The 13870-nt window shown below is 35.6% G+C and overlaps 1 protein-coding gene across 2 annotated transcripts in view; it reads left to right on the forward strand.

The window, feature by feature from the left end:
* The window catches only part of LOC115228492, a 29415-nt gene extending 15761 nt beyond the window's left edge, over window positions 1–13654 (forward strand). The window contains exons 4-7 of one of the 2 annotated variants that reach the window (XR_004997219.1): window positions 2283–2405; window positions 8603–8757; window positions 10488–10610; window positions 13454–13568. Coding sequence is in view for 1 of the 2 variants with exons in the window: in XM_036498952.1 (XP_036354845.1) it covers window positions 2283–2405; window positions 8603–8723; window positions 10486–10610; window positions 13454–13603 (519 nt within the window). In the remaining variant the exon portion in view is untranslated. Of the gene's footprint in view, window positions 1–2282; window positions 2406–8602; window positions 8758–10485; window positions 10611–13453 lie in introns of both variants that reach the window. The other variant, XM_036498952.1, reaches the window with a different exon arrangement.
* Window positions 13655–13870: the final 216 nt, after the last annotated feature.

Raw genomic sequence — 13870 nt, forward strand, 5'->3', positions numbered from 1 at the left:
TAGATAGAAAGATAGATCGAGTGAGAGAGAGAGCATTGCTATGAAATAGTAGAAAAGGTATACAAATGTAAGATGTCCCAGTGAATAGGACTGTTTGGGGATTAGCATGTAGCTGAAACTTCAAAAACCACATTTTGTTAAAAAAAATATATTAAAGTTGGAAATCGTTTGAGTTCATTTAGAGATAAAACTAAGATTCCAAACAAGTCTTAGTAAATTATTCTGGTCTATTAAAGACAGAAACAAAGACTATATTATCAATTGGGAATTGATTTGTACTGTAAAACCATACAGACCTGGAACTAAAAATTGAAGAATGTTAAAATAAAGACTCCGAAAAAACTGCACCAGTATTATAGTAGGGTTGCAATTGTAAAGGTTGCTAATCAATGCAGTTGAAACATGCGCAGGTCTATGTAAAGTTGTATATATAAAAGAATTAAAGGTTATGCTATGCTACTTCGTAATAATCCTTATTATTATCATTGATATGTATATATGTATATATTTTTATGCTAACAAGCTCCCTAGCTAATCACGATACCAGTGCCTGTTTTGGCACTATTATTCTATACATCACAGGTGGGGAGATGAGTTGCTGCTATCTCTAACAGGCAAGCGTCCATCAAGGAAGGTTCAAATCATGTAATCCGGTGGTCATGGTGCTGGAGAGGATTTGTTTCCCTGTTAGCCATGTAAACAAGAGTGCATTTTGCACCAAAAGCCAATCTGAGAATTCTCGCATGGTATCTACCACAGTATAGTTTGTTCTAATAGAACATTCACATTTATGTGGGGATAAATGTTACCTCTCGGTATTATTTTGTTTAATCTATTTACACATGCTTAATATAGGATCTAATCTCTGAATGTACTTGATATTTACTGTGTAGTCACGGGAAACAGAGTTATTTAGACAATTTGCTTTCTTAACTGGGAGGTAATTTTTGTAACTCACAATGTAGACTGTGTCGTTTCCTTATTTGTTTTTGTACAATTATCTGTTGTAAACACTTATATTGCTGCACATGTTATAATGATTTATATTGCCTTGATGTTTATTTAGTCTACACTCTTTTGAGTGCAGTCCATTGTCCTTTGGCATTTTCTTTGTATTGCCTTTAAGAATATAACGGTTCTCCGTATATCTTGCTCTAACTAAAGTAGCATTATAATATTCCATTTTCTGAGAGAAAATCTCCTCATTACCAGTTAACCTAGATATTGCAGTTGAAACACTTCTAACTCTGTGTTTAATCGATGCTCTAGGAACTTTTATTCATGGTTTGTAAGTTTTTGTTGGGTTTGTGGAATGTAAAGTCCAGTACCACGGTCCAGTATTACATCTGGAAAGTTTGCTATTTTATAGTTATGCCTGTAAAGAAATAGAAAGCGTTGATATTGAACAGAAGTAAAAGCAAAAAAGTTAACTAGAAATAATCAGGTGCTCAGAAACACAGACAAATAGATAATTTAGCGTAATTTTATTTTAGCGGATAGCATTTTAAAAAATAGATAAAAATAATTATGCATTGAGACACCCAGCAGCTAGTTTTAAGATACTTAAAACTTGAAACTAACTAGAAATAATTATTCTGTGTGGAATAAAGCACTTGTCATTAACATTGTTGCTCATTATAACACTCTTCCTATTGGGCTATGAAAGTCATTAGGTAGAGACTAGCAAAATACTTGCAAAGATATTGGTTTTGAGCTCAATTTAGAAATCAATTTATCTTAAGCGTCTGAGAAAGTACTGGAGATAATCCTGAACATACTTCAGTATATTTTACCTCACCTTCACTTGCCAAAGTGGTGTTAAATGATTCACCAAGTAACTGTACAAGAATATGCACCGCTTGGTACAGAATATAAAATTGCTTAGAGAATAAATATTGCAGAAACACCATAGGCATACAAAACAATAGTTGAGTTAGTGCAGACATTCCCAATGCAGGGAATATTCTTTTCTACTCTAGGCACAAAGCCCAAAATTTTAGAGGAAGGGGCCAGTTGATTAGATCGATTCCAGTACGCAACTGGTACTTAATTTATCGACCCCAAAAGGATGAAAGGCAAAGTCGACCTCGGCAGAATTTGAACGTAAAGACATGAATTACAGCTAAGCATTTTGTATGGCGTGCTAATGTTTCTGCCAGCTTGCCGCCTTCCAATGCAGGAAATATTAAAAAAGAACTTACAGCATGCTTGTTTCTCAAAATTTCATGAAAGTCAGATATATGGAGGCAGAGATTAATATGTGAAATTGTTTCCTTTTTTAGAATTTCTTCAGAAGTTCAGTGACTGATGAACCATTTTCTCAGAAGATAAAACTTGTGAACAGACGTGAAAAGAATTTCGAAAAGCGTTCGTCAATAGTTAAACAGCCAAAGACTTATGAAACAGTAAGTTATTCAACTACAAATTACTCGTATCAACTTTTTCTTTTACAAAGAATTTGTATACTTGATGTGGTTGCTGTTTTAAATCAGTTCTGATGAAGATCTATGACCAAAGACATTCCACTTGTCACCTAATTGTATTTTATTCAATATGATGACATTTTAAAGACAATGGTTTAAGCAAAATTTGGCTTCTAACATATAATACTGTTTCACTCGGCCTGCTCCATCTTTTCTAAACTATCTATCTGCCTGCCTGTCTGTATGTCTGTCTCTATTGGATTGGCCAAAATATCCTTTTTTGTTAAGTAAAAATAAAACACTAGTTTTAAACACAAAGCTATTTATTTAGTCAAGTATATAATTACTATTTCATCCCAGTATTCTTTGCCATCTTGTGGACAGATCCATTAGTCCTTACTCAAAGAATGTCAACCTTTACTGGTGAAAAACTCTTCCAGGTGAATTTTTACATCCTATTCAGAGTCAAAGATCTGTTCATTCGGTGAATTTGAAGAGACCGAAACAGGTGGAAACCTGAAGATGTAGGGTCGAGAAAATATGGAGGGTGTAGTTAAACTTCCCAGCTAAGCTCTAGTAACTTCTGCTTGCATTTGCAAAGAAGTGTGCAGTCTGGAATTGTGATTAAAAGCAATGCCCTTAAGATTAGTAAATGCTGGGTGCTTCTGGTGGTTCACTGCTTTTAATTTGTCCATCTGGTTACTCTACACATCCAAACTGATGGTCTTGCCTGAGGGAATAAGCTCTTAAAAGAGCTTATTTGCTCGCTGAATAATTATCTCCAACTGTAATTTTGTTTAACCACTGGTGACCCCACTGCGGTCAAAAACGACAGTTATTCATGCATTTATTAAAATTTATTTATAAGAGTGCTTAATCCAAAGGAGTCTTGGATCTAGATTAGAAACCGGCTCTTTCTCTATTGACAGGAATTCTTGAAATAAAACTGAATAATGACATACATACATATGCATGCAAAGACATATATAAAAAAAATACGAATTTGCACATATACACACATACATACATACACACATACACACATACATACACACATTCAAAGATACCCTGTTGTTAATATTGAAATTCCAATGAAGGAGCCTTGGATCTAGGTTAGAAACCAGCTCCTTCTCTATTGTGGATAAGTGTGCCAGAGACTGGGGATGTATTTTGTGAGAGAGCGAAATGAAAAGAGAAGAAAAGCAGTGATAAACTTCATTCGTGACAAACTCTCTTATAATAAAATGAATTTTAAAATGGTTGCTAGAAAATAATCACTCAACTATTTTCTGATTGATCGAATGGAGGAAACCGAAGAGGGCAGTATCTGTAAGTCATCTAGGTTATTTGCGTATTGAGTGAGAGATCTAAGTGAAATCAGTGGTAGGTAAATACACAACATTTATTATTGTGGAGAAAATGACCTAATAAGTTTAAAAAGGAAGAAACAAGAAAAAGAAAAACTAACACTTGCTAGTAAATTTTCTTAACAGGAATTTAAAGAACGGAGATTCACCATTTTCTTTCTATTTCATAGTGTCTTCTTGGGTGAGATTTTTTTATTTTTGAAAATGCTAACTTAACATCTTTAATAACCACATTCAGAAAATATATGTACATGCATACCGATAATAATAATAAGTGTAGCACTAGGTTTTGTTAGTAAAAGCTTAAAGGGGATGTGAGATGACGTCAGCAGCTGGGGAGCTGACTGGAACTTGGGGCTGGCCGGAAGGGGCAGCAGCGACGCGTGCGCAGGTAGGGTAGCATTCGGCCTTTCGATCGTGGTCACCGAGCGAGGAAGATGGGTCAGCACGTTGTTAAGGTTGGGAGAAGCAGCTGCTATTTCTAGTGTTCGAGTCAGGCTGTGTTGAAGGATCCGTTACCGCTGAAGGGTCTCCATCTGAGCGAAGAGAAGGTAGGGGCCTTTATTTCGAATCTCTCGCATACGCCACAGGGGAATCTGGATAAATTGGGATTTTCAGAAAGAGAAATCGACTGGCTAATTTGTACATTATAAGTGCAATCTGTGAGTGGTGCAGTAAAAATATGCAAGACTTTCCTCAAGTTCCAAATGTGAATTTTTCTGTATTAATTACATCCCAAAGATGGAGTCTTGTATCTTTGTTGGAAACTGGCTCCCTCCTCAGTGGAAGATTTATAATAATCAAAACATTGAAGATGCATGCAGAAGGAGAGAGTGAGAGTTGCAAAGTAAACCAGAAGTATGTTACAGACGGACAGATTTAACAAAAATTATTGTAGCACTTCATGGTTTATGTCAAGATATGCAGAAAAAGTAATTGGAGTTTACTTTAATTCATATGTGAATGATATTTAAATGAGAATCACTTGAAAATTTCCGTTTCTTAAAGGATTTGAACTAGTGGCCCTTTTCATTAGTTCTGCTACTGAATTTCGTAATAAAAATATATCTAAACATTAAATATAAACCAATGATCTATAAATATATATATATTCCACCGAAGTAGACTTTACCTTCCATCATTTCGAGAAAATAAGTACCAGTTGTGCAATTGGGGTCAATTACATTGACTGCAATTCATCATTTTGCTCGAAATTGCTGGCCTTATGCCAACATTTGAGACCAATATATGCTTACATACATAAACTTACATATATATCTAAATGTATATATATATATATATATATTATATAAAAGGGCTTAGTAAAATAAATTACTTTGCCGCATACTGAACTCATTAGAAATAGCAGCTAAAAAACTTTTTTAAAGCTATTTCTAATACTTAAAGAAAATCTCTCTCATATATAGTGTTGCTTAATTCAACTCACAAAAGTTTGGGGGTAAGGACATCGAAAAATCAAATGCTAAGGTTATTTGAGAACGTACGTTTCAAGATTAGTCAAAAACAACACTTCTATCATCAGCTCAGAAATTCCTTGGTTTGGATTTGGAAACACTGAAAATAAGAACATACCTTTCGAAGATCTGCTCGTAACTAACAGTGCCAACAAATTCAAAATAAGCAAGCGAAGAATCTCTGTTCTCCCCTTTCCACCAGCGTGGGTTAAAATCATCAAACACTATGCTTATTTCGGTAAAATCCGAAGCATTAATCAGAGGGAGATTAATTATAATTTCAACAATTGAGGGCAAAATTAATTAATTATTAATCAATTTCACCAAGTGTTCAGTATGCAAAGGGACCATTCAAGGCGAATTCAAATTATTACATTATATAAAAGGGCTTAGTAAAATAAATTACTTTGCCGCATACTGAACTCATTAGAAATAGCAGCTAAAAAACTTTTTTAAAGCTATTTCTAATACTTAACGAAAATCTCTCTCATATATAGTGTTTGCTTAATTCAACTCACAAAAGTTTGGGGGTAAGGACATCGAAAAATCAAATGCTAAGGTTATTTGAGAACGTACGTTTCAAGATTAGTCAAAAACAACACTTCTATCATCAGCTCAGAAATTCCTTGGTTTGGATTTGGAAACACTGAAAATAAGAACATACCCTTTCGAAGATCTGCTCGTAACTAATAATTAATTAATTTTGCCCTCAATTGTTGAAATTATAATTAATCTCCCTCTGATTAATGCTTCGGATTTTACCGAAATAAGCATAGTGTTTGATGATTTTAACCCACGCTGGTGGAAAGGGGAGAACAGAGATTCTTCGCTTGCTTATTTTGAATTTGTTGGCACTGTTAGTTACGAGCAGATCTTCGAAAGGGTATGTTCTTATTTTCAGTGTTTCCAAATCCAAACCAAGGAATTTCTGAGCTGATGATAGAAGTGTTGTTTTTGACTAATCTTGAAACGTACGTTCTCAAATAACCTTAGCATTTGATTTTTCGATGTCCTTACCCCCAAACTTTTGTGAGTTGAATTAAGCAAACACTATATATGAGAGAGATTTTCGTTAAGTATTAGAAATAGCTTTAAAAAAGTTTTTTAGCTGCTATTTCTAATGAGTTCAGTATGCGGCAAAGTAATTTATTTTACTAAGCCCTTTTATATAATGTAATAATTTGAATTCGCCTTGAATGGTCCCTTTGCATACTGAACACTTGGTGAAATTGATTAATAATTAATTAATTTTGCCCTCAATTGTTGAAATTATATATATATATATATATATATATATATATATATATATATATACACACACACATACACACACACACATATATATACATTTACATATATATGTATATATATATATATATATACACACATTTAGATATATATGTAAGTTTATGTATGTGATGCGAGGTCAGTTGAAAAAAAGTGTTATGACCCAGTTTCTGCTGGTTGGAGTCAGAGAGACTGGAGAAAGAAGTTATGGGGCTTTGTCTTGTCACCGGTAAGGGAAATTAATGAGGGTAGAAAGTACCTCTGACCCTTATCCGGTCAAGCAAAGTTAAGAAAAAAATAAATCTGCCACCCCTTTAAAATGCGGTGAGCTGGGGTTAGTTAGTCAGTTGGCGAGAGGAGTTGAGTTGGCAACAGGGTAGTTGGCGTGAGGGTCGATCAGAGATGGTTGCGATGGTGAGAAAGACTGACAGAGGGGATTGAGGACATGTCAAGCAAGAGGAACTAAGGGAGATGACGGCGAGAAGGCTAGAATGCTTGTAGTAGGAGTTTGTAACGAGAAAACGTGCCGGTAATGTTTTTGATGGATTTCTGTTTTTATTTGTGATTTGAATTATGATGTTTGAAAAAGAGACTCTGTGACATAAACTGTAATTTATTGAAATGTAAAAAGAATTGTGTCAGAAAAAAAAAGAACTGTGGAAAAGAAAGAAAAAAAAGGGAAAAGAACATACGTTGTGTTATGTTGAAATGCGTTGATTGTTTTTCTTTTAACCCTGTACAATTTGTTTAAATGTTTTTCTTTAAATGTATCTGAATTGTATTATGTTTTAATTGATGTTAAGAAATTGTATAAACTGTTGTTAAATGTAAGCAACTGCCTTCCGCTGTCTCTCTCTTCCTGTTGTTGTTGTTGTCTCCGGTCACTGGTTTGCGTGACCGGAGACATGAGCAAGCAAGAAAAAACAACAACGCGAGGATGTGGAATAAGTACAGTGTTATTGGACGATAAGGAAAGGAAAGAAAAGAAAGAGGATTTCATGTTTCGAGCGGAGCTCTTCATCGGAAATATAGAAAAAGTCCAAAGAAGGGAAGACGGAGGAAAAAAATCGCCAACGATACACACGCGGTCACATATTGTATGTGTGTGTGTGTGTATATACACATCTTAGGTTCTGGTAGAGTATAAAGATAGGGTATTTCCAGGAAAGCACACAACCTGATTTCTGGGCTATCAACACTGTCGGATACCAGACTAATACTGAAATTCATCAAGTGTAAAAAACCCAGGTTTCACTATGGTAGAACTGCTGTGTGGGTATAGCAAAGAGTAAATTATCATCCAAATAATAAGACAAAGAAATCCTTTAATGCATCTCTAATGATTCGCTACAGCTGTTTCTCTACCAACTCTGCTTGCAACGCCCGTTTACACAATATTCAAAGTCAAAATTTACATAATGTTTGCAGTTTTAGACTTTAGAGGTGGCACTTCATCAGACTTCATCAGAAATGTCACTCATATCTCTACAACCCCAAACATTACGTAAATAGTCACTCTGAACAAACTGCAAACTGGTGTTGCAAGCGGAGTTGGTACAGAAACAACTGTACCGAATCATTAAATATGTGTTAAAAGATTTCCTTGTCTTAATAATCTCCTGAAAATCACTTTTATTCAATAGAAACAATAATGTAAATAAATTTGAAAAGAATTTCATTGACTGGGATTGCTCCCAAATTCCATGCAGCAAAACAATGACTAACCCATTCATTGGCACCCATTCTATACCTTAGTAATGATGGTTAAACTTGTAGGATGCCATAAAATGAATGATTGATGAATGAATACAGTTTTCTTGAAACTTTTGATTATTTCCGAATGCTTTCCATCCACATCGACAAACTTGATAACAATTTATACTATCAGCTACACCAAACACCAGTTTAAGCAACAAATGCCAGCATCTACCATCAGCTCATACCTAACATATCTCTGAAGTGGTTTCTACTGTAGGTTTTGCATATTCTAAACTCATAGAGTTATTTCATTTGAAGAAAAGGGTAAATGGCCGTTGTTTTTGAATTTCAGTGTATGGATAATGTACGGAGAGATAATGTCTCAAAACAACAGAAGAAGATAAAACACGAACTAAGACGAGAGAAATTGCATCATAAACAAAAAGATGAAGAAACGAAAAATAAACATCAAGAAATAGACATATTTGCTCATTTGTCTCACTTTCTGTATGTGTGTGTGTGTTTGAGTCTTTTATACATATATATATATATATATATATATATATATATATATATATATATATATATATGTATATATATACTTCCCCACACCCACACGTACATACATACACACTCACACACATACACACACACACACACACGGACATACATCTATGCACACACATACATACACACATACTCACATACATTCATCGGACACACTGCCACCCAGACATACACACAGACACACTCACACATCCACACACATACATACTTACGCGCATACTCGCAGGCACGCGCACATACGCACTTGCGCCGGCTCGCGCACGCATACGTGCCGCATACACCTTGCTCTTGGACCCGACGAGACCTCCCGCCCGTTCCTGGGACCGTCGCGTGTCGTTGGGTTTTCCCACGCCTGTCTCCGCGGTACCACTCTTCCATCTTCCCCTCAGCTGGAGTCCTTTTTCCTTAACCCCCCCCCTTTTTTCGTTACACACACGCGCACACATATACACACATTGCCTATATATATACATCACTCTTACACACATTCAATCTACTCGCCATTAATACCACCACGACACTGGACACACACACACACTACTACTCAACACACGCTGGCACGCCACATACGCCCCCACCCCTTCCCCTCCCTCCCTTCCTCCTTCCTTCTTTTTCTTACTACTGACCTCCCTTCCTCCTTCCTTCTTTTTCTTACTACTGACCTTGTCTGCTAGCTGACCACTAGTCTCGCCCTACCTCACACGCCTACACACAGACGCACACACTAACACACACATATTTTTTTGTTTTTTCATCTCGCCTCACACACACACATACACACACGCACACGCACACACTCACACATATACACACATCTGTTGGGTTACCAACCTTGTCTCCACTCTTTTGCCTTTAAAAACCCACTTTGCTCTTGTTATCGTCAACATCCGCCTTTCACCATGTGCAACTCGTAAACACCAGTCGTCTTTTTTCTCTTTCCCTGTTGCCCGCTCTGGGATCTTTCTTTCCTCTCTCTTCCTTCTTTATGTTTCCGACGAAGAGCTCCGCTCGAAACGTCATACCTCCCTGCTTCCATCTCCTGAGCGCCTATTAATAATAATACTGTAATTGTTCCTGTTGTTGTTGTTTTTTTGTTTCCCGTTTGGATTAAAATTATATATATATATATATATACACCCCTCCCTCCTTCTCCTCATCATCAACAACAACAACATCATAATCTGTTCAAACATTTAAGCATTGGCTGTGTGTGATTTAAAATCTTTCTCTTGTTCATCTGCTCTTTGTTAAAATGTTTTCAGTCTTACATTCCTCAATACTTCTTTTCTTAAAACTTTGTGAACGACATCAATATTGCACTTGCTACACGCTATCCATTAGTGGGACAAGTGTATAAAAAGTACCAGACTAAAGAATCTTTCAGTTTAAGCTTGTTTTCCTTTCTGATAAACTTCAAAATAACTATTAACTTTTTCCATTGATGCACACACATACATACATACACTTACATTTATATTCATATATTCTTTCATAAATTTCCGACTTAAGGCTGTGGCCATATACACATATAGTTGTCTGTCTGTCTGTCTGTCTATCTATGCCTATATCCCTATATCTCTTTATCTATATCTACACGCACACACACACAATTTATATAAAGAAGGATTAGCAAGTGAAATTCAAAAATATTTTATTTTTCTGAATTTCAGACTTTGGGAAATACTTGGAGAGATACTATCTTTAAACAAAAGAAGATGAAACATGAATTAAGACGGGAGAAGTTACTTCAAAAACAAAAAGATGAAGAAATGAAAAATAAACAACGCCATGAGGTAAGTTTATGCATAGATGAGCCAACGAGGGAGTCAAGTAATAGCAGCCCAATATCCCTCAATTCTATCTCTATAGTCTTAAAAATGAAAGAAACATTCAATAATATAATCACATACGCACACACATACCTCGTATTTGTGTGTGTTGGCTTCCCAAACAAGTGGTTTCAAGGACAGTCCCAGTATCTGATACCTTTAGCAAGTGTCTTCCCAGATGTATATATATTCTATTATTAGTTTCAGCCAGAGAATATGAATGAAGTTAGAAAAGACATGGAAAGAACTGGAGCAACTGAATGAGGTAGTAATCATAAAATTGAGAGGACAGTAAAGGTTAGAAGAAGAAACAGGAAAGCAAATAGTACACGAAGAATTGATACAAAAGGGGACAGCATTAAAGGCCAGACTGAAAAAATATGATGCAAAGGCTGTGCACAGAATAGACTTTTCCAATCGAATAGAAGGCGTCTTTTTTGTGGAAATAGAGATGGAACAACGTCAGGAAATTTTGGAGAGAACTGTGGAACAGACCGATGAGACATAAAGAAAGCACAGAGTGGCAACTTGCAACTGTGCCAAGACAAAAGGGCATCAAAATCAATCATTTGGCTGAAGAACTTTACACAGTTGCATGAAAGGATTGCTGCACAACTGGATAAATGCCTGCAGCATAGCCACGCCCCTATCTGGATGACAAGTGGAGGAACTCTGCTATATCTCAAGGATCCCTTGAAAAGTAACTTGATATCAAATTTTTTACCTATAACCTGTTTATCACTTATACGGAAGCTTAAGACCAGCATCTTAGTGGGAAAGGTATATAATCATTTAGAAAGTAACAATCTACTTCCAAAAATGCAGAAAGGATGCAAGAAACAAAGTAGGGCAACAAAAGACCACTTATTAGTTGATAAAATGATAATTATAGACACAGAGAGATGGGACTAAATTAGCATGGCTAGATTACAAAAAAGCATATGACATTGGATAAGTAAAATAATGATCATATTTGGAGTGGCAGAAAATATAGAAGAAAAAGTTTGATGAAAGTGAAACATTGGAATGCTGAATTGATTGTGTGTTAAGGCCATCTCCACAGGTTTTCTACAGAAGTTATAGCCAGCTCTAATTTTGTGATGACACTTCCTATCTGAGACGTCACTTATAAAGAAACAATGAAATTAAAGATGTCAAAATGGGTAATGAGCATATCTGCCATATTTTGGAAGATTTTGGTCCTTCATCTGCACCCATCTAAGTCGTTTATCATTCACAAACTCATTGCTTAAATAGCCACTGCATATAACGGTGTGACATTATTGGATATACTAATTTACATATTAAACACCTTCCTGGAAGCTGGTATTTCGTTATGCAACCATAATATGTTACAAAATATATTAAACGCATTTATAGGTCAATGCTGTGTACTTCAGTGCTGGTTGTAATTTCTATAGAAAATTTGTAGAGATCACCTTAACACGGTTACTAATTACTTTGATTAAAGGTCTTCAGTTCGTGCCCATACCGTTTATTCTATGGCCATCATGCATCTAGCACTCCACTATTTAATGTCCTGCTTTGCTAAAATAGTAAGAGTGGTTTCAGTGACATTATGCAGCTCACATTCATGGGGTTTCGGTTTCAGCTTGCCAGTGAACGGTAAGTGTCTTTTACTATATAGGACAGTGCCTACCAATGTCTTTAGAAATGATTTAGCAGATGGAAACAATGCAGAAGTCCATAACATGTGTGTGTGTGTATGTATACATGTATATGTATATGTATACATATGTATGTACAGAAACATTCACACGCAAATACACACAAACACCTATGTGTATGTATACATGCACATACATACATACATACATACGTATGTATGTGTAGGATTTGGAGTGTCGTTAAAGATTTTCAGCTTGATAGAGTTAAGTATGGTGAAATGAAATGAGATTTCATAAACAAATAGCGCATTGTGTGAGTTTCTTATAACTTCTTTAAATGTTCCTTAGGTACAAAAGTACGCACATTTTAAGCTAGTATAAGATCATACCAGTGTGCCCAGCGTCCTGAACTATTGGAATCTCACTCTGGATGATCAGTTTCAGTGCAATGTCTGTGAAATACGTTCAGGTCAGTGGAGGATTGAAGCAGCACTTGAACATCCATAGGAGACAGGTGGCAAATGGAGCCAATGCTGAGATGAGACACTATTGTAGTATAGGTGATCAGCCCTTCAAATACCTTTCAGGGTGCAAAAATCATTTTAGAGCTTACACTAGGAAAGAGAAACTAAAGGTAGAAGTAAAAGTCAAGCTCTGTAAGGAGTAGACAGTCACCATAGTATTGGCATATAGATTTTATCTGAGACTTCATTATCCATTGTATTCCTAATTTAAGATGGTAATGTGCAATTTGAAGGAAATTTGACTGCTACCTCTGGTAGATCAACAAATGGAAACTTTGTGAATTCTCGGTGTATGCATACGTGTGCACCCATGTTTGTGTGTGTGTGTGTGTATGTGTGAGTGAGGTTAATCATTTCTGGCCAAGAAAGGTAGAGATAACTTAAAACAGATTAAATATAAATTACACTAAATAGTCTTTGGTCGCATGATGAGAAATCCGCACATATTTCGGTTTTATTAGAGCTCATCGACAAATCTGAGTGCAGTTTTGCAATGTAATTATGTTCTTTATTTCTAATTAGGGTTATCTCTATGTCTATATATCTGTCTACTTAACTATCTGTCTATATATCTGTCTATCTGTTTTCATTTGTCTTTCCTACGTTGAATATGTTAACACTAACTTAACTAACTACATTACTTATTGCCTTTCAGATATATGCTCTCAACAATCTAATGAAGAAACTAGAACACACCCACTTTAAGCAGTTCTGCGACTCAGTCGGTATCAAGCATAGAGATAATACTGAAACAAATACAGCCACATTTAACGAATCAATTCTTTCACAAAATCTTATTATATGAGAACAATAATTTTTTTCAAAGAAAAGAATACCTTTTTAACATTGACTATTATTTTATCAGTTGTTTTATTCATATTATTTTTGTTGTTATCGCATGTTCGATGTACGAAATCATGGGATAATGATAATATCCTCGCAAATCGTTCTACTCAAGATACTGGTAATACCCCTCGACAATATGCAACTCTCAGCTTTATACTATTCTACACCGCTTTCTGCATATGTCCATTTATATTGTGGCACAGTCCATTAAGAGCCAACCAGTAGG

This window comes from Octopus sinensis, unplaced genomic scaffold, assembly GCF_006345805.1.
Source record: "Octopus sinensis unplaced genomic scaffold, ASM634580v1 Contig10755, whole genome shotgun sequence".
Lineage (NCBI taxonomy): Eukaryota > Metazoa > Mollusca > Cephalopoda > Octopoda > Octopodidae > Octopus > Octopus sinensis.